At 45.9% G+C, this 22,222-nt stretch overlaps 1 protein-coding gene across 3 annotated transcripts in view; it reads right to left on the reverse strand.

Annotated features, from left to right (window-relative positions):
• Positions 1-22,222, reverse strand: part of RFT1 (RFT1 homolog) — a 416,949-nt gene that overhangs the window by 213,895 nt on the left and 180,832 nt on the right. For all 3 annotated transcript variants that reach the window (XM_069643549.1, XM_069643548.1, XM_069643550.1), the window contains one exon: positions 17,197-17,446. In XM_069643549.1, the coding sequence (XP_069499650.1) occupies positions 17,197-17,446 (250 nt within the window). The remainder of the gene's footprint in view (positions 1-17,196; positions 17,447-22,222) is intronic.

The raw sequence follows: 22,222 nt of genomic DNA on the forward strand, positions 1-22,222 counted from the left end.
GAAAATAACCTTATTGCAGTCGAAGTGGAGTTGGGACATGAACGTAGACCAGAAAGATTCCTCCTTCTTAATGTATACAATCCACCTGGAGCAGCAAAAAGGGAATTAATCCAAGAAGCACTGCAGGAGTTAATGACTTCTTGGTCAACGAAATGTGGGAACTCAGCAGTGGTAGTGCTTGGTGACTTTAACTGTCATATGACAGGGGCGGAAATCTCTTCTTCGAACCCCTTGCTGAAAGACAAATGTACAATGATGCATAATAAACAGGACGCCGAGGGGATGGGTTGGTTACGGCTGTTCGATGGTTGGGAACTCGAAATTATCAACGGCCGTCCCCCGGAGATACACCGGGTAAACCGACATGGACAAACGGTATGGCAGTTAGTACTTTGGATTACATTTTTCTATGTCCCAAAATGTTACAACTAGTTGTTGATATGTCAGTGACATTGAACAACTGGCGTGACCATGCCTTCCCCCGATGTACTTTCAGCATTGCGTGGGACAGTTGTGTGCAGAGCAACCTGGGTACAATTAAGGTAAATCAGGCAGGAAATAGAATAAGTTGGTCAGACAATAACATCAGCCGGGCCACTAAAGCCTTACTAGATGAGGATACTTGTAGCCTGCCTAAATTCTATGCCATATCCGTTAATTCTATTGAGGAGTGGATGGCGGCCTTTTCTATTAAACATGCCACATCTACCAGAAGACCAATGACAAGAGTGAAAGGAAATGTGCAGCCATTTAACAGTGAGATTAGAGATGCCAAGAGGGGTCTAAGAGCTAATCCCCGCAAAATTAAGGCACAGAACTTACCCATCTCACAATATGATGCTTTAGCAAGGAAAATAAAAAATAGATATAGGACCACCATTAAGAACATCAAAAGGGCGCTAAGAAATCGTGCTCATCAGCAATTAGTCCAAACCATTTGCTCTAAAAATTTGCGAAGCATTTGGTCACTTCTAAGTGAGTCCAAAAGCAAAAGTAAAACCCTGCTAGATAATCCAATAAGTAGAGCTGAATGGGAAAAATAGTTGGACGATCGCAACCCTGTATTAGAACCAGACAAGATGAATTCTACCAACGAAGCACTGACATATCGCCCTTTTGATGTTTCCCCGGGAACTATACTGGCCAGAATCAAAGACCTAAAATCCTCAAGAGCACCTGGTCCTAATGGATTGGCCAATGCTGTCAACAAGAACTACCCTGAATTTTGGTCCAGTCTATTAGCCATCCTGTTCGACAAGATCGTGGAAGATGGAATAATCCCTCACTCCTGGCAATCTGCAATACTCGTCCCTATTTTCAAAAAGGGAAATATATTAGATCCTAATAACTATAGGTTATTATCTATGTTAGATTCTACAGGAAAACTATTTGCATCCTTGCTATTGAGCGAAATGCAGAAATGGGTGGATAATGCCAACATTCTGTGTACATTTCAGTGTGGATTTAGGTGAGAATATTCCACGACACACAATCTCACTGTGATGGACATCTTACGCACTAGAGCGTTCACCAAGGAGCAGCCTCCACTTTACGCATTGTATATAGATTTTAAGGTGACATTCGATTCCATCCCCAGAGACAGGCTGTGGCTCAAATTAGAAACCATTGGGTGCCCAAAGGGATTACTATACTACCTCAGACTCCTCCATCATAATACTACGGCCAGGCTCAAATTAGATCAGGAAGGGCATCTGACTAATATGGTTTACCAAAATAGGGGAGTCAAACAACGGTGTGTCACTGCACCACTGGTCTATAACCTATATGTGCATGACATACCAGTAGTAATTGAGGCTAACAACTGCCCCCCTAAAATTGGAGATTCTCATTGTGCTGCGTTAGCCTATGCAGATGACTTGGCACTGCTGGACAATACCATAAACGGCCTCAAAAGATCTGCTATAGCACTATGGGAGTATGCCAATAACAACGGGCTGACGATTAACTTTGATAAAACCAAGGTCATCAGATACACGCATAAAAGAGTCAGTCGGGTCAACCTCATGGTGGGCAACAGGAGCATAGCATACACACCATGCTATCGATACCTGGGGATCGAATTCGAACCACACAGTGACTATAACACATGCAGACAAATGCGTATTACCAAAGCCGCACAAGTGTCTGCCCTTATGGCTAGTTTTTCCTACAAACAGGGGGGGATTCACAATGTGGGCTATGCGGCACTTATACATCCAGGTGTTCTCTCCAATGATCACCTACGGCTTAGAGGCGCTATGGACTTCGGATCTGGCTTGGCTCCAGGTCATCGAAGGAAAATTTTGGCGCCGGATCCTGGGGTTACCGCCTGGAGTCCCAATGGCCCTTATACGGCTCAAACTCGGTCTCCTCTCTTTAAAAGCCACTGTCCTAAAAAAGAGAGCAGACTTTTTTCTGAGGACGACTGGCGGCTCCACCAACCCATTATTGATAACTATCCAACAGGAGTTTGGTAAAAGCTGCAACACTAGCTCACTGTACGAGCCCATGATTAAATTCCTAACAGATATAGGATGGAATCACAGAGGAACAAGCCATTCGAAAGCTGTGCAGAATGCGCTCCATAAGCGGGTAGCCTTATGGGACTGGCTAGAAAACTATGCCCATTTGAGCAAGCTAAATCGATACCAGTTTGTCCACCTCAGACACTATGACTTCATGAAGCCCCAGGCATACCTAAATCTCTGCCCAGCAATCAGACTAAGACGGTTCATCATCTTGCTAAGACTGGAACAACTCTCCACTAGGATGAACTTGGGAAGTAGAGCAAAAGTACTGATAGAAGATCAAATTTATCGACTCTGCAAACGAGCAGAAACCCCTGAGACTGCGAGACATTTACTAACTAAATGCCATGTCATGGCCAAATCCATCCAGGAAATGTTAGCCAAATATGTACATAATTTAGGAACCATTAGCGATCAATCTTTTTGGCAATATTGCATAAACTCTGGGAATATGAGCCTATTAGTGGCTTTATACAACATATGGACAAGCATTGAATCTAAATTGGGCCCTCTGCTATAAAGTGTGATCAAAAATAACCATACTAACTGTGACTGAAGTTAACCTGAGTTGAGTATGAGCATACTTTTTTACAGGCAATATTCATTTCATCTTTTTAACATTTCCTGTGGCTGATACTAAATTAATTAATTAATTAATGTTTAATAGCAGGCAGATGAGAGGAAGGGTTAAGAGGGTAACTCAGAGGTTTTGAACAAATCTGTGTGGACTGTTTCTCGGCTATTTGGGGGAAGAGAATTCCATGCAAGTGTAACAAGAAGAGAAAAAAAGCAAAAATGAGAGGAAGCACAGGGAGGGCAAGGACCCACAAGGGTAGTCGAGGAGGCAGAGGCGAGTTTAGAAGAAGGCTTGTAGAGTTGGATAAAGAAGGATAGATACATTGGTGCCTTACTGTGGATAGATTTGTGAACCAAGAGAAGACCTTTAAATCTGGCCCTGTTTTGAATCATCAGCCATCTGGCCTGGTGACCTACTGTACCAATTTGAAGTGCAAACCTGGCCAAGGACAGCATACACTACGACCAAAGAGGCTGAATAAGAAAGTTACTCGCCGTAGTGACTATCTTACTCCTAGTCCATAGTCCCCTTTCCTCCATACTTTTGGGACATTCCGTCCAGTGGGACGGGACCAGAGCACTTTTGTAAAAAAGCATCAAATTGAAAAATGTGTTCTTCTCTTTTTACGCGGGGTACTGCATGTGGCCGTAACCCCGCCCTCCTGAGTTGTGACCCGCGCATCGCCCTTCAGTCCTTTTCTATTGCTATGTCTGAGACCTTTAAGCAATAATAGAGGATACTTATTAAAGGGGACGGCGGGCGGGCGTATGAGGAAAGCGGACTATGGACTAGGAGTAAGATAGTCACTGCAGTGAATAACTTTGTTATACTCCTACGTCCCGTCCCCTTTCCTCCATACTTTTGGGAGATTACCAAGCACTCCTCACAGGAAATAAGGGTGGATGAAACCTTCTTACTGAAAAAGGAGTTGAGCATTGGCTTTGGAGCTCCGGTCTAAGCAGTTATGCTTACCAAAAGCTGATGGGAAAGCCCACGTTGCTGCTTTGGCAACGGTACGATGTGCTTACAGAGCGACCAATAGATAGGAGCCAATGAGGGGAAAGCATAAGCTTTCAAGTTGACCCACAAGCTGCAAAAAGGACCACCTCTGGCGTGCCCCATTGCTGGAAAAATTTGGAGATGATATTGCTGTTAATCTCGCACTCGTAACCAATGCCGACTGGCGACTGAATTAATCTGCGGTCATATTGAGGTGACCCGGGATGTGTGGAGCCTGGAGCCAAACAATATACTGAATACAGCCCAAATTTGTATGGCAAGATCCACAAGGAGAGGACAGTCTGTGTCGCCCTGCTTGTTGATGTAAAACCTTGCTTTAAGGGAGGTATTCAAAATGGCCACTGTGGCCCGTAGAGGTTGGCCCGCCATTACCACACACTAGGGGCGCACTGTGTCACAGGAGCAAGTGGAGCAAAAGTCTCCCCAGGGGAGTCAGGGGCCGTGCGTGCCATCCTAATCTTGAAACAAGCAACCTTGGCAGACCAGGTACAGGCAGATCTAAGGTGTTTACTCGCCACATCAGCGGCTTCCCCAGAATTAGCCTCTAGTGGAGGATCCTCGGCAGAGACGTTACTGGAAGGTCTGTGGTGCGTGACTGCCTTCTTTCGCCCCCTCAACAGAACTGGTATCACCACGGCCGCATGCGCGGAAAGGCTTAGGGGAAATACCTTACAGCCAGGACCCTCTATAAGGGACTCTCAATTCTGTTGTTGACCGATTTAGCCCCAAGCAGGGGAACCTCAGGTTTAACCCTGGTTTTACAGCCATCTCGAGAGGGGCCTCGAGCCAAGACTCGGTACAGTTAGCTCCAGCCAGCAACGCTTCAGGGCGAACCCTGGTATCCAAAGCCACAGCAGAACTGGGGTCAGCCTTAGGTGGTTCCCAATGGGGAACCATGGAAGAAGATCCGGAATTGGGAGACCGCTGCGGGCCCCTCAAGAGGAGTTTCCTGAGCGTCTCCCTGAGCTGAGAACATAAAAAGAGTACCCGAATCTGAAGTGTTGTGCTCCCACGGAGAACCGCAGATATTTCAAATGTGGGCTCCAAGTCAGAATATGCGTTTACGCATCCTGGAAGACCACCACACTGAGTCAATCGCCCTTCCAAAGAGAGAACTTTATTTGGCAGGACGTGATCAACTTGAATCTCTCTCAGAAAGACTGAAGATAGTGCGCAGGCCAGCTTGGTTGAGCACTATGAAAGGACAGCAGTACTAGCCCCTCCCTTGCTCCATGAGGGGAACAGGTTTCACTGCTCTAAGGTATAGAAGTTTCTGTACCTCTGCTCTGAGGGAGGGCATCCTGATCTGTTGGAAGAGAGGTTTGAAGGGTGGGGTAGGAGGAAAGGACAAGCGAAAACCCACCTAAACGATGGACAAACCCCACCAGTCTTTGGTGATGGTCTGCATGCCACCAGATGAGACGAGATTCGTCCTCCCACCGAAGTGTAGTGGACCAACAAAAATATAATTTGGTATTTTGTCGGCAGGGAGATTGATGGCAGGGAGAGTGATGTCAACAATGACATTTGTGATGTCATCTTTGAGGTCATGGGTGTTAGTCCTTGCAGTGCACAGTGGTAGCGTGAGTTATGGTTGCGTACCTTACCATAACTGGCGAATTTCTGAGGTTTTTCGGTTTTACCTGAACCATAATGTCCCTGTAGCAACGTTTTTCCATTGAATTTCATAGGTTTTTTAGTAGTGCAACTAACATTAACGTACCTTTAACAACGTTTTTTTTTAGTGTATATATAGATCCTACACTTTGGAAATAAATGTCCTCAAGGCAGCAGTGTAACATTCTGCATCCATCAACAGTGTAGTAAGTCTTCCCTGCCTTGCCTCAAGGTTGTTGAGGGAATCCCTTCTGCGATTATCGTGCTTGACTTTAATGCCAAGGTATCAGGACTCACTTTCATAATGGGTTCCAGTATAATAATGCCCCTTTTCTTCAGCCTCAAGTGGCAAACTGGAGTCAAGCAGGCAGCTGAAGCTTTGGAAAAATTAGCTCCTATTTTCTGTCTGAACGCCTCCTAATTTACAGCTAAAGAAGAGCTTGTGGGTCATTTTACCTTTTTTGCCAATGCCTCCTCAGTCTCAACCGGACTGGAACAGTGCTTTCTTTTTTCTTATTCTCAGCAGAAGATGAGGAGTGACGAGAGCCACTTCTGGAGTGTAACCGCTTGCAGTGTTGTTATGTGTTTTCTTACACGTCTCTTTCTCAGGCGAGGGTTCTTTCTCAGGTGTAAGATGTTCTGTTACCCTGCTCTCCTCCGAAGAAAGAAATGGTTTCCCATGATTTTGCTGTGGGGGGGAAGGCCAAAGGGAACCTACCGCCAATTTAGCAGCTCACTCATGAATCGCCATTGTATTCATAGTTAGGCAGGAACCACACTTCATATGGTTGACCCCCAAACACCAAATGCACATATTATGGGGGTCATTCATCAACATCTTAGAGGTGTAGTCCCTGCAATGCTTGAATCCCGGGGCCTAACAGTCCTGCATGGCAGAAATAGGATTGGGGCAGGGGAAATACTCAGGAGAGGAGAGGTTTCCTTGTCCAGCGTGCGTAGCATGTGGAAAAAAGAAACAGATATCCTGGGGCATTGTGTGCCCAATAGAAAGGCTGGGTGCTGTCACTGCTGGAATCCAGGAATGGACTGTTGAAGAAGATGGATGCCAAGGCACACCTCAGCTCCTTGCTGGTGTAGAAATGGGGATGCACTATCAACACACCAAACTTAACAGGAAGTATAGGCTCAGAGAATTATATCCACAAGAAGAGCTCGGACAAGCTGACCACGGTTAGGCCACTCTATTGAACTAGGCCCTTTTTGCATTTCACAATCATCTTACCACCACCAATTATACAAGTCTGCTACATTAGGCCTAATGTCTAACACTAAGATGACAGCGTCTGCATGCTGCTTCAGAAGTACTTACTGACATTTAAGTGATACGTTTTGCCATTCACAACACTAGGCCCATTGTGTTGTGTAATTTTCTAAAGTCAAACTACATTCCTGCTTCTCTTCAGATAAAATCATGCCAGAGCCCAATCTGGAGGGGCAGGACACACATTAGCTATTGTTTCGAGAATTATACCCTGACTGTTCCCAGGACATTTGAGCATTCCACAAAAGGTTTCTGTCCTTAGTGCAGGGCAGACATACACAAGAGTTACTAAAAGGCAATGTTTCCAATATGAACAAAGACCTCGTGTAGAGAAGATGCCAGAACACCAAAACCAGGCAGTGGTTCTCCAGCCCTCTATCAAGTCTTAGCTCTGATGGTTACATGGTTGGGCGGCTTAGAAACGGACATAAATATGAAGAATTAGTTCTCCAAGAGCAGTGCTTTAGTTATACTTCTAATGAGGCCACCTGCTTCCCAAGAGATATGGTGTCCAGGCTAGAAGACTGTGGGCCGGAGACATCAACCTGTTACACTATGATAGTTGCAAAAAGTATGCTACAGCTTGTGGGGCTACAATGCCCGGGAACGAGGGGGTTGTCAAGATTCTGTAACCCCAACTCTGTTTACTTGCATGCAGTTAGGGAGAATTCTCAAAGTGTGCTAATTTCCCTTACCTTTTGAGACCCCCATCAACTTTGCTGGATTTCTAGGATCTGATTTTTATCTGGGAAGAGTGAGAGCCTTTTTCCCCACTCTTCCATGTATTTTGATGCGCGCTTTACTTTTGTTTTCTTTGGTTATGGAGTTTTAAAACAACTCTCTAGGCATCAACTTTTTCTGTGTGTCACACAGCACCTTCAGTGTAGTGGCACAGGGATGTCTTTCAGACTTCCCAAGGTTTAAATACCTTCTCTGGGACTGACTACTGTCTCCCAGAGCATGTAAAGTTAAATTGACTTTACTAGTCTCTTTAAATTCACTGACCCAGCACACACTATCTTCCTATAGAGTGCTGGAGGGGTGGACTGGATTCCCAGAGTCAAAACACTCATGTAACAGTCAAATGTTACCCTTTCCTACTTCAAAAGGCTGGTGGCAGTGGTTTAGATCAAACTACCATGATTGTTCCCAAGCGCGAACATGGGTCAGCCATGTTTCTCAATATGGCGCCCAAGACCTATCTGTAAAAACAGACTCCAGTCGCCATTTCTTTTTAGGAAAGGTCCTTCTTGTGTTTGTCTCTGCACGCCAAACCAGGTTTCGTCCCTCTGTTCATTGGCCTTCAGTGCTGAAGCCCTCCTCTGGCACCTGGGCGTCTGGGGTGGTCAGGATGTGAGGGAGTTGCCCGAAACTCCCTGTGCTTAGTCTCTTGGGAGACATGAATGCACTCTGGCATTATTGGCCGGCTGGCTGTCCAGCAAAGACAGCCACCCTTCTGTGTGAGTGACAGCCAGGCTGGAATGAATGGGGGAAAACTGTTTAAAATCAGGTCTCTGGGACTTGGAAAGCAGAGTCGACCACTGGAACGAAAGACCGAAGACAAGCTGAAGGAAGAGGACTGCTGCAGCTCCTGGACGACCGGTAAAGCCCTGCTGCAGGTCCGAATTGCCTGAAACTCTCGACAGAGAAGCCCTTCAAAGTTAACTTCTTCCCTTGAGTTTGGTGGGAACAACCAACTCGCAAGCCGCCTGGTCGAATTTTCTGCAGAGTGCTGTGGAAAACCGTATAGCCAGTGGGAAGGATACTAGTTTGTGGACTTTAAGGCACTCACAACTTAAACCGACGTTTTGCTAAGCTTGTGGCCTCATCCGTGGGCAGTGAAGGAACCCCTTGATGTCCTCCTTGTCCCCACGACTGAAGCTCAGGAACAACGAAATCTGCTTGAACTGCCAGGAACAACTGCCTCAGCTACAGCTCTTCTTCACTAACAAGGTACCTTGCAAACGCGGTCCGGAAATCTTTTCGTCCATCGCGAAAGTTTGTGGAAGTTTCCTCAACTTCGAAGGCTTGTCCTTCCCTAAACATTTGTCAAACTTTTCGCCTAGCCAAATTCTTCTAAACTCTGTGGCAAAAACTTAACCGTTTACTACCAGAACTGTGCTATCCCATACAAAGACTCTGAACCATTGACTTTGGCCCAGGCCTATGAACCGAATTGCTGGTTGTAATTTACTGAAACCCTTTGCCCTGCCTATTCAAGTATTTGCGCTATTGATTCTTATAACCTTGTCTTTTTATCCCTTTATTAAGTATCCCTTTATTAAGTATCTGAAGTGCCATTTTGCTCCCACTTTAGGGGAGCTGAACTTGTTCAGTAACTTATCGGTTATGTATTTGTAGTATATTAAGTGTGTGATATTGAGCTGCTCTTGCTAGTGTAATGTTTTCAAACTGTGTAAATAAATGTATATTCTTATACCAAGAAACCTTGAGCAAGTTTATATTTGGATCACTGAATGTGTTGGTCCTTTGAGTAACGTGTTCTACTGCTCACTAAACTCTTGAGATAAGTCTGGCTGCTCAGCCACTGCTACCACACAACTGTGTAGTACGGGATTGTACCAAAGGTGAAATTGTACTGAAACTTGTCTTAATTGTATGTAGTGTTCCCATGTAGGGTATTGCATGCGATTCTGCCTAACACATGCATTAAAGCCGTTTTCCTTGTAACCCGTGCCTCTCATTATTGGTTCCTTGGATTGTTTTTGTTGGTATAAACCACACTGGCGAACAGTTTGCTGTAACAGCTATTGATGCCTATGATCTATCTAAGTTGAGGAATCTGTGGGAGGACACAATAGAAACCGGAGTGTAAAACAATACATAAACTAATCCAGCATTAGAAGACTATACTGAAAATAAATGATGCCTGAAATAATTAATGCCAGTAGATTTACACAATATGTGTACACTTAGGAGATACTACTTGAGATATTGAGAGTAATGAACACTAACAGTGGGCTTTGTTCACAGTGGTTGAAAAGAGCTTGAGAACGGGGAATTAGTGAAAATGGCGCAACAATTACAATCTATGCTACGAAGGTACAGAATTTTCTGATTTAGCTAAGTACAAACTGGTGCGGAAATGACATCATGCAGCAAGAACCAATGAACATCAGTTATGGATTTCTTCACATATTGAAAATAAGTCGTTTCAAACAGAACATGTTTTGAGACAGTTGAATCCATTAATTCAAGTGATTAAAGAAGAAGCATAAAGGAACAAGCAATTAACTCCTTGTCTCAATTATTTAAATATAGGTTTATAATTGTTATGTTCTAGGTTTTTCACAAACTATCAAGATTGACACATTGTGAGACACATTGTTGTGTGTTTAGACGTCAGATGGGTGGAATCTGGTGTGAGGAAGGTTCACTGGCATGGAGAATGGGAATGTAGCAATTTGACCGGAGAATGAGAATGTGGTGATGGAACAGTGATGCAAGTGGCTTGGAATTTGAAACAAGATCGGATCACATGGAAGAACAAGTTACTCTATTTCCTGGTAAAGTTCTTTCGAGGGGATGATCCAACGACGTATTCCAGATCTATGACAGTAATCACCACAGCTGTGCTGCTTCGGAAAATCTTTTGGCGTCTGCGTCGAAGTCGATACGCCGCCCTCGAGGACCTCCTCCGACCGCCGACGTCACTGGATGTTATAAGTAGGACGCACGACACCCGTAGCCTCAGTTGTAGTTTTTTCCCAGAACGTGTGGCACCAGTCTTCTGCCAGTCTGACCACACAAAGCCTTGCGGAAATGTAAGCTGCAATCGTATAAGAAATTCTGTAGCGGGGAAGGCAGGGAGGGAGCGATATGGAATACGTCGTCGGACCATCCCATCAAAAGAACATTACCAGGCAAGAGAGTAACTTGTTCTTCGAGGGGATTGGGTCCTCCGACGTATTCCATATCTATGACAGACTCCCAAAGCAGTACCAATGTAAGGAGGTGGGAAAAAGAATTTAGAAGATAGAAAATTAGAATGCCCAATCCAATTGCAGAGTAAAGGATCACCTTGCCAAAGGCCAGATCCTGCCCACAGATACAATCGAGGGAGTACTGACGTACAAAAGTATGGACCGAAGCCCAGGCGGCTGCATCACAAATAGGAACATCCCTCTGCAGGGCAGTAGAGGCAGCCATACCCCTGGTAGAATGGGCCCGCAAGCCTATCAGAGGGTCCTTACCCGCCAAGCGGTAACATTCAGAAATTGCCAGGAGAATCCATCGAGACAAAGTCTGCTTAGTAAACAGCTTGTCCCAAACGCCTTCCAGCCTAACCAATAAAGAGTTGATCGTCCACTCTGACCCGGGACATGCGTGAAATATAAAAGCTTAAAGCTCTCCTAGGATCCAGCCTATGGAGCCTCTCCTCTTCCTTACCAGGATGCGGAGGAGGATAAAACGGTGGTAGAATAACCTTCTGGCTTAAATGAAATTCCGACACCACCTTCGGAAGAAAGGAAGGACGAACTCTAAGGATAACCCTGTCCTTGTGAAACACAGTGAAGGGTGGCTTAACTGAAAGTGCCTGTAACTCACTCACTCTGCGAGCGGAAGTGAACGCAACCAAAAATATAGTTTTAACAGTTAACAGTCTCAAAGGGCAGGAATGCAAAGGCTCAAACGGAGCACCCATTAGAAACTTGAGAACAAGGTTCAAATCCCAACCGGGCACCTGGAAAGGTGACGGAGGGAACACATTAGTGAGCCCTTTTAGAAATTGAGAAATTAAAGGAATTTTAAAATAAGAACACTCTTCAGATGAGCGCATAAATATGGACAGCGTCGCCAGGTAACCTTTAACGGTACCCACTTGCAGGCCCTTGTGGGCCAAAGAAAGCAAAAAAAGACAGAACCACAGGAATGTCACATGAAAAAGGATCCACATTCTTAACCCTGCACCAGTCGCAGAACTTTCTCCAACGGCAACGGTACAGGGACTTTTTTGCCGGCCGTCTGGCCGAAAGCAACACCTCCATCACGTCTTCAGGGAGGTCCCAATCCTTATACCTCAACCTTTCAGAAGCCAAGCGTGAAGGTTGAGGGATCTGACCTCTGGATGGAGAAGCTGACCCCCTCCCGTGAGAGCAGATCGTCTCGGTAGGGAAGACGACGTGGAGGGCAGATGGGTAAGTCGAGAAGGTCCGGGTACCACGTCCTCCTGGCCCATGCCGGAACAATGAGGATCATCTGGGAACCGAACCTCCGTAACCTCCGCAGCACTTGCGGAATGACGGGGACTGGAGGAAATGCGTACAGCAGTAGGAATGACCACTCCACCACGAACGTGTCTCCTAAGGCTCCTCTTGGAGGAAATTCCCGCGAGCAGAACCTTTCGCACTTCCAGTTGACACTGGAGGCGAAGAGATCCACTTGAGGGGTCCCACAAAGGGTGAAGATCTCCAGGAGAATCTCCTGAGCCAACTCCCACTCGTGAGAGATCACGCTCTGTCTGCTTAGAGCGTCCGCCGTCTCATTTACGTCTCTAGCCAGATGAACTGCCAAGACTGAAATTTCCTGCTGGATTGCCCAGAACCAGAGCTGCATCGCCTCCCTGCACAGAGGAAGTGACCCTGCCCCCCCCTTTTTGTTGAGGTAGTGCATGGCCACTGTATTGTCCGTCAGAATCAGGACATTCTTTCCACGCACAGTCGGCAGAAAAGCCTTCAGGGCAAGCCTGACGGCCCTCAGCTCCAACAGATTGATATGGAGTCTGGACTCAAACGGAGATCAACGACCGCTGACTGTCAACTCGTTGGCATGAGCTCCCCATCCTGTGAGGGATGCGTCCGTCACGATCGTCACCTCTGGCCAGGGTAGCCAAAATGGAGCCCCTTCAACAGATTGCCTTGGACGGCCCACCACAGAAGGTCCTGGGTGACCAAGGGCGGCACCTGAACGGGGTCCGACATCCTGCCAGAGGACTGAGACCACTAGCTTGAGTGCCCATTGCAAAGATCTCATCCGCAACCTGGCCTCGGGCACCAGAAGAATGCAGGATGCCATGAGCCGACCAATCTCAAGAACTCGAACGCAGGGAGACTCTGGGCATGTTGGAACTTTTGCACCATCTGCTGAATGTGATGAGCCCTCACCTAGGGAGGAAAACACTGCCACAGGGACGTGTCGAGCACTGCTCCAATGTACTGAAGCCTCTGAGTTGGCGTCAAGTGGGACTTCTTTAAGTTGAGGGAGAAGCCCAGCTAGTGGCAGGTGACGGACAGATGATCCAGGACCTGCTTGGGAGAGCAAGCGTGCCCTGATCAACCAAACGTCCAGGTAGGGGTAGACGTGAATCCCCCCTTTCCTGAGATGCCCTGCCACCACTACCATGAGCTTGGTGAAGACACTCAAGGCGGAGGTCAATCCAAATGGCAGGATCCGAAACTGAAAGTGCGAGTCACCAACCGCGAACCTCAGGTACTTCTTGTGCTTTGGATGGATCGGCACATGAAAATAAGCGTCTTTGAGGTCGAGAGACACCAACCAGTCCTGAGGTTGAAGGGCCTGGAGGACTTGAGAAACAGTAACCATCTTGAACTTGTCCTTCCTGGGGAGTTTGTTCAAACCGCGCAAGTCCATGATGGGTCACAATCCCCTGTCTTTCTTTGAAATCAAAAAATAAGGGGAATACCATCACTTGTTCCTCTCCGCCACAGGCACCAGTTCTATAGCGCCTTTCTCCTGCAGGGATTGAATTTCCTACGTAAGGAGCGGATCCGGACTCTTCAAAGAGAGGTTCCCTGGTGGATTGTCGTGAGGCCTCTGCCAGAAAGGAAGGCAGTGGGCTATGATCTCCAGAACCCACACATCTGAAGTAATGGCACGCCACTCAACAAGATGCTGAGCCAGCCATCCCCCAACCAGCGAACCATGGGACATGGCCTCATGACTGAGCTGAAGCGGCTGCGGCGTTGCCTGAGGGCAAAGAGGCAACAGCCTGAGCGGCCTTGGCACCTCAAGTACCTTGTTTTCCACCTCTGGCACTCCTACGGTGGCCCCTTTGACTAACAGCTCCTTTCGCTTTAACAAAAGGATGAGTAATAACGAAAGGAACCTCCCCTCCATTGCTGTCCCCTAGGACAAAAAGGCGGAGGTTGGCGAACTGCAGTGCCCAACGACTTCGCTGCAGCTTTTGAGGTCTGCAACCTCTCAAGGCTCTCGTCAGCCTTGCTGCCAAAAAGATGGACACCATCAAAGGGCATGTTGAGGAGCCGGGCTTGCACATCAGGAGCAAACCCCGACTTAAAACCTGCGTATTAGGGTGCTCGCCGCCATGGACCGGCTGACGCAATCTGCCATGTCCAAACCCGACTGAGCGGCCTCACACATGGCATCCTTGCCACCCGGGACCATAGCAAGTAAACCATCTTGTTCGTTCCCTTCGGGAATATGTTCAGCCTCTAAGGAAACACAGTTTCACAGAGTGTGCGTGAAACGTGACAAGGCACATACGGAGTTGGCAGCCCGAAGAGCCATACCCCCTGAAGAAAACACTTTCTTCGCCCAACCATGAAAACGCTTGTTGTCCCCATCGGGAGGGATGGTAGGATACGACGCATGCTTTGCTGGGGCTTTAGCCGCCTGCACCACCAAACTCTCCGGAGTGGGGTGCTTGGTCAAGTAGCAACAGTCGCTACTGGCTGGGTGGTATTTTCGTGGCAAAGACTTGCCCACTGCCGGGAGACTCTCCAGAGCAGACCAAGCCGCTGCCACCCTCCTCTGTAGAGCCAAATGGAACGGCAGTACCGGGTCAGTTGGTGGACCTTCGTCGAGGATATCCGTGAGGTCATCCTGAAGAAAGTCCCCTGGGGGAGCAGACCACCCCAAGTACTCGGTGACCCTTGACATAAGGCACCGGTACGAGGAGTCTGCATGGGTGCCAGGCTCAGGCCTACAAAACTCCACCTTGGAGGTGTCCAGACCACTGGCGTCCTGCAGTGACTGACGCAGGTCCTCAATCTGACTATGTCCCGAGATAATCTCATCTGGCACCGTATTAGGAACCATGGCATCATCAGAGCATTCATCCACCTCCGAAATGTAATCAAGATGGTGGAAAGTGGGCACAGAAGGGGGAACAAAGCCATGCGTGGCCTTGGCCAGAGCCTTTCTAGGGGGTTCCACCGTACCCCGGGGTACCCCCGTCGAAACAGCCTCGAAAGGCGTCGAGTGAATCGGCGTTGACCCGAACGCGGCGCTGACAGCATAGACAGCGCGACATTGGCCTCGAGAGCAGAGCCCCAAGCGTGTCCTTCGACAGCCTGGGCACCGGTGGCGTCGACGACTTCCTCGGAGGAGCAGCCTCGAGAGAGAGGTGCACACAGTCTCGAGCGCGTCGAGGACCGGGACCTGGAACGGGCATGACTAGAACGATTCCCCTTGTCCGAGCGGGACCTTTCCTGCGAATCGTGCCGACCACCCGAGCCCGAAGGCGTACGAGCAGTGTCTCTAGTACGGTCACGCCCGACCCCACTTGGAGGCGCGGACGGACCGGTGCCCTGCGATTCAAGAATTGCCAGCATTTTCTTACCGAAGGAAGCCCATTCCTTCGGAGTTGCATGCTTGGTGGGATAAACTACCCGCCGACGGGCATAGTCCTCAGACTAGGACGGGGATGGCGACCGATGACAGCGCTTCCGGGAGTGCCTCTAAGAGGCAGAGGAGTGGCGGGACCCACTCCAGGACCGAGACCCCCTAGACTTACGCCGACGATGCAGAGAGTCGCCCCTCGAATCGTCCGTCGAAAGCCCAGTGGACCTCGACTTCCGGGGCTTGGACACCTTACCGACCGACAGTTTCTTCTTGCACTCCCGCAAGGCTTTGGACGTAAGCGACTGGCAGTCAACATAATCATCCACGTCGTGGGCCTCCCCGAGGCACCAGAGGCAGGCATCGTGCGAGTCCGTCACCGACATCTTGGACCCGCAGTCCCTGCATTTCTTGAAGCCCGGACGCGGGGTGGAAGAAGAGGAAGACATCTGGAAAACATTTCACAACCGAACAGGTTTGAAGAACCGAAAGAACAGAAACTCCAAAGAGTTGATGCACGCCGAGATCGCCGAAGCGAACACGTTCGCGGAAAAAACAGAACTGAGGCTACGGGCGTCATGCGTCCTACTTATAACATCCAGTGATGTCGGCCGTCTGAGGAGGTCCTCAAGGGCGGCGTATCAACTTTTATCGATGCAGACGGCGAAAGATTTTCTGAAGCAGCACAGCTGTGGTGATTACTGTCATAGATATGGAATACGTCCGAGGACCCAATCCCCTCGAATAAGAACCTTAGGAAGTGAGGATAGTCTGTGGTGGGGCAGTTTATCTGTTGCTTATTTTTTATCAATAAAGTAGGATCTATTATTTGCCCTACATGTAAAGCACCTACTTTATTAAGTTGAACTAGTTAGAGAACACAGACCCCTTGAATAACTGAGTGTGGTTTGTTATGGAACAATATGTATGTTCTCCAGGGCCAAAGTTTAGGGATGCCAATGAGGCCAAAGGTCATGATCCTACAAAAAAAAAGCCCACTGGAAAGGCAACAAAACTGATCAAATATGTTCTCAGAACATGGCAGAAAGCTCTAAGACAAATCCCAGGGCAGTGCAAAATACCTCTGCATCTTCTTAGCAGCCTAACGCTCACATGAACAACATGGTTAAATGCAAAAGAATAACAACTATAGCAATAAGATACACATATGCATAGGTGTGCCCTACACTAACGGACATTCAGTTACAGCTGGGCTTGAGAGTGGATTATGGGGAGAGCATCTCACTTACCACCACATCAAACTCTATGATAAGTATAAAGTAATATGCAGGAATTTAGGAGATTACATTCAATTGCAGCATGGGAAGCGGGTGACTTGCTGTCATTCCTGTCCCTGTCTCCTCTTTTGTTCTCTTTTCAGCCATGAAACTATGGTGATCATTAACTGACAGTTGAATTGTACATTTCCCCAACAGATTCTCTATAGCTATTTTGTAGCACAAGTGTGGTACTTACTTGTCTATATGAAAATGCGGACGCTGATGCAAATAGGTATCCAAAGTGTGTCATGCTAAGCAAGATGAGCTATTAGGATGTAATGTACAGACAAACAATTCTTTGTCGAAAAGCAAATTAAATTTGTGACTCACCTCGGAATAGCTTGTGACGGCTCCACTAATAAGGTATACCATTATCAGCGAGGGTGATAAGACCAGGCCCATTAATGGCCTGTGCACACTAGCTTTGTAGTATTTGTGGATGTAGCGGACACTGTGTGCTATTCTAAGTCCCATATTAAAGCAGTTTGCCAGGATAAAACCCATGCTTCCCAGCCACCAGGTCAAGTAGTAGGAAAAACAAAGGAATGTAAATGATAGCACCAACATGACAAAGTTGTACCTAGAAGAAAATGGAAAACACAATTAAGAAATGTACTTCAGATTCTACACTATGTACTTCAGATTCTACACTATGTACTTCATTATGTGCATTCTAACAACCTTATAAAGAATAAAACAGAGCCAACATAGTCAGAACCTTGATCTGGGATCTCTAGGTTACACACAGATCTGTTAATAGTCATTCAATACATGGATCCATATTAGCCTCATCCTAAATTCTCCTTGCATGTGGTATTCCTTCCCATAGACTGCTTACCAGGTGAAAGCTAATCCAAGGATAGATTGGAACAGAATATTTCACACAACCGACTTCAGCATAGCATTCACTGAACCCCGTTTCTGAAAGCGACCTCAGTACATGTAAAGAGCCACACATACCCCTTTATATTAGTTCCACCCTACTTCAAAGTAAGGTACGGTAAAGTGGTTTTGCAACGTGCCCTCCTGTCAATAATGTGTGCCTCGCTGTAAGTGGCTCTGTTAGATTGATAGAGGGGAAAGACAGTTAAGGAAACCTGTTGTGTTGAGAAGTGATGGTCTGAATCATCTATTATCTATATGGCAGTGGGATTCTCTGAGTTGTAAGGAAGGCATGCTATCAAAGTAAGACAGACACAAGTTATCAGAGTTCAAGGGTGTTTATTGAACATATGAGGGGTGCGAAAAAAACAAACCTAAATCCAAGATGGGAGCAAGCTACGACCATCAAATAATAATAATGCAGTACTAGTGGAGTTTAGTCAAATAAAAAAGGGCCTATACAAAAAAAACTATTGCCAATTCTTACTACTATGCTACAAAATAGTGTAGGATAATGTTCACAAAAAGAAAGAAGTGTTCACAAAATTATAAGTCAGGATGTTTAGGCCGTTGGCATCCCTTCACCACGTTTTTAGCACGGGACAAGGTGGGTCACTTGAGCACAGCACACTCTTGGGCTTCTTCGGCACAAGGTCACAGTTTCTTTTTACCAACATCAAGGCCTTCTGTGACCACATCTCTTTCGTTTAAAGTCTCTTGCATCAGAGGGCCTGATGTACCAGAAACAACCAAGAAAAGTTCCTATCCAAATATTGAAGTCGGGCGGTTTACTCTTTGTCGGGGATCTCCCTCAGCCGGGTTCAGACCCTTCTTTCACAATTATCTGTTAACTGAATGTTGGGTGGGCAGCAATGAGTAGCGAGGAGCCAGGCATACTAGGCAGCAAACAGAGGTAAAATACGACCTTCCCTCACGAAAAGAGAGGCAAAATTTAAAACCCTTTGCAACAGTTGTAACCTCTTCACGCTGTGTGCCTCTTTTAGGGAGAATTCATTTATTTAAGCAAAATAGTACTAAGGACTTACACCAGGACAGAGAAGAGTGGAAGAACGGCACTAACACTTGGAAATCAAGGACAGAAGGCACAAAGGATTCTGACAATTTTAAGGATTTCTGCTAAGGCAGTTTGGGGATTTCTATGGGATTGGACCTATTACAAGGTAACAGAACAAAGGATGCAGTTTGTGGTTGTTGGGGAAGGGAAATACTCACAAGCAGCACTTGAATGGGGTATTTTGGACAGCGGACCGAGTTTCTGGACAGCGAGGCAATATCTGGTCACTGGTCACAGCGGCGTGCTCTCCTAGAAGAAAACAGCTGGGCAAAGGGTCACGGCACAGCAGCACCTCAGCTGGATAAAGCGGGTAGCAGGGCAAGCAGGTAGTACTGGATAGTCCCAATGAGGATTCAACCACCTTTCCCCTTTATCCCCGAGTTATTGGGATTTTCTTAGTGGGGTTTTTCTGGATCAATGGTCCTGCCTGGGTAGGGTCAGCTATGCTCTGGCCTGGCAGTGGAGTCTGGAATCTTGCAGGCTGAATATGGAATATCTGGATACGCAGAAGCTGGAAAATTCAGAAGAGAGTGTCCTTTGTCTTTGTGAGCTTCCACCTTTTACTAGGTGGGTGACATCACAGGATTTACTATGGGGGCAGACCTTTGGCTTGATATGCCTCTAACAACTGGATTGGTCATGAGTTACTGTTACTGCCTTCCTGTCGGCCGGTTGGACTTCATGGACATGACATCCGTTTTATGGGGTGTGCTTAGAAGGCCGATGGCCCTCCCACAGTTCTTTTAGCCAAAATCAGTTATGACATAAACTGCACATTTTTACAGTTATAGCACTTTTGAAAATCACATAGGCAGATTCCAGATTTTACAATGAACATGTAATTCCAATTCCCACATTTGTATGATATTGTTTCACCGTTCTAATAACCTTTCGCCATTTCTAGTGGCAACCGCTTCACTTAAAATTCTAAAATTTTAGATAGGTGTACCCATTATCACAAAGCATGTTTGCATTATATTTCAAAGTTATACCATGTATACTTTTCCCATGATTTACATTTTTCTGCCGTTTGCGTCCTCCACATGCTAGGAAAAGCTACAATGTCTTGTTTTAATGCCACCAAAATTACATTTAAACTGTTCAACTGCCGTATTACTGCGTTTTCCGGTTGCAGAAATAAAAGTCTTAGTTTATTAATTCAGAACAGTCTTTTGCCCCAAATGGTCCAGCATGGTCTTCCAAATAAGGGCATACTTCCCAACCCCTAGCTAAATGTCAGGCTTTAGCCAGCCTGAGTCCAATGCTGTAATGGAGTTGCCTTTGAAACTGCCCCGTTGGAGTTGAGGGGAGGTGCTGCTAAAAAGTCACTCCTATGTGTCCCAGAAATCCATTGTCCAGGCTGGAGCACTGCCACAGAGTCTGACGAGGGTGCAAGATCCCCCACCCTTGCCTATTCATATGCCCCGGGGCTGGTCTACTTGAAGGGAGGCAAATCCTGTTCCCAGTAAGCAAAGCCAGGAAAAAACCTGTTCTGTGGCTTCAGCAAATCTTTTTTTTCTTTCCTGAACCAGAATGCAAAACTGTTGGAATTAAATATCCTACATAAGTTTTAAAACAAACCCCCCTCACCTTTCTATGCAAGGACAGGGCCTTAATTCAACAATTTACTTTTAAACATACATTTCCTTGTTTGTAAAAAGCACCATTTTACACCTGGTTAATTTTCCTTTGCTGTCACTTCACAATGCGGGTTTCTCTCACATCTAGATTCTAAACATTATTTGTAACCCTAGTCAATTTCTTATACACAGAAATCTGTTCAAGGCAAGAGTCCACTGAAACTGACATACGCACAGAGAGACAGGGCTTCTTGCAAAGAGTTTAGCTGTGATATTTTGTTGCAAAAAGTCAAGCGTTTTTCTGTACGGTTTGGAGCAAAGTTCTTTGTTATTTCACAGATCTTTCCTGACACAGCCTGTCATTCAGTGAGAAATGCCCCCTTTTTGCTAAGCACAACCTGAATATGGAGGGACCAAGCTGGGTCTCACTGGATCAGAACTGTCTACTGTTGAACAGATGAAAGAGCATCAGGTTGCAGTCATTTTAAAAAGGCAGAATATTTTCTTTCTTTTTTTAATTGTTTTTTATTGAAAGTTGTTTTAATCAAGTAAAACTTGATTTTTCAACATATACATAACATATTTAGATTTAAAAGAAAGATTAACACAAATCAAAACATATACAAAATTACCTAATTAATTTGCAAAGTAGATATATACATATACTCATTCATGCTTTAAAACAGGACAAATACATACCCATCAAAATACAATCAATAGGGTGTACCCAGAGTCTAAAATGTATATAGTGATCTCCTTAGATACGACTCAAAATACTGACTTTACCTTTTAGTCCCAAACTATACAGAAAATTCAATATGGCATACCTGATAACTTTCAAATGACAATGAATAGCAGATTCCAGCAGTATGTTTTAGACATGGTCATATACCCAGAAAACAGATGTTCAAAATAAACAATTCTTTTTGCTTGCAAGCTTTGACATTCAACATATAAATTCTGCATTGTTTCAACGGCAAGGTTGCAAAATCGACATTGAACATCATTTTTTAAAATGATTCTGCGGTCACACAGAAATTCCTTTGTGGGCCAAATATTGTGTCGAAACCTTAGGTAATCATCCCGCTGTCGGGAATGAGGAAACAGAATTAAATAACTTTCTGTTTCCCCATACCGTTTTAAGGCAAATGGATTAATCTTAAACTTTTTGCATTGGAGACATGCTGACCATGTTTTTATCCAGTCATCCTCCCATATACGTTTTTTCGCCTTATCGGGATTTCTTAGCAGTAATGCTAATGAAAAACCGTTATTAATGATGATTTTTTCAGCGTGACTTCTCCAAGAAACTGCAAATGCATCGTCAGATCTTAAGAGGTACACTGCAATCATACCTAATAACCCTGGTTGGTTGACACTTAGTATACACTTACGATACAACGAGCAAAACCTCCATTTATAGATGGCATAAAGAGACAGAAGATCTAGCAAGATACAAATGGGTTCCGACAAGGGGAGATTTAAAGCACGCTTCCAATAACAACCCTCTAATATGGCCCAGTATTGGTAGGATTTTCTCAAGACAGCCTCCGAACCATAGAGAATTACCGGGGTAAATTTCTGTCTATAATAGACCAATAATGGTGTTATAGAGAATTTGCAGTATTTGCTTCTTATTAGTCTACTTTGTGATATTGCAGTCGTTAAGCATGCTAACCATCAACATCTAAAGCAGCGCTTATCTGGAGAATTACTTATCTAGACCCCCAAGAAGATATAAAAGGAGACTGATGAGAGGTTAACATTTTGTAAAGGCCATCTATATGTGGTTTTCCTTTGCTTGCTTTAACCAAACGGC

The sequence above is a fragment of the Ambystoma mexicanum genome, chromosome 2p, assembly GCF_040938575.1.
Source record: "Ambystoma mexicanum isolate Mex_15411 chromosome 2p, UKY_AmexF1_1, whole genome shotgun sequence".
In the NCBI taxonomy this organism is placed as follows: domain Eukaryota; kingdom Metazoa; phylum Chordata; class Amphibia; order Caudata; family Ambystomatidae; genus Ambystoma; species Ambystoma mexicanum.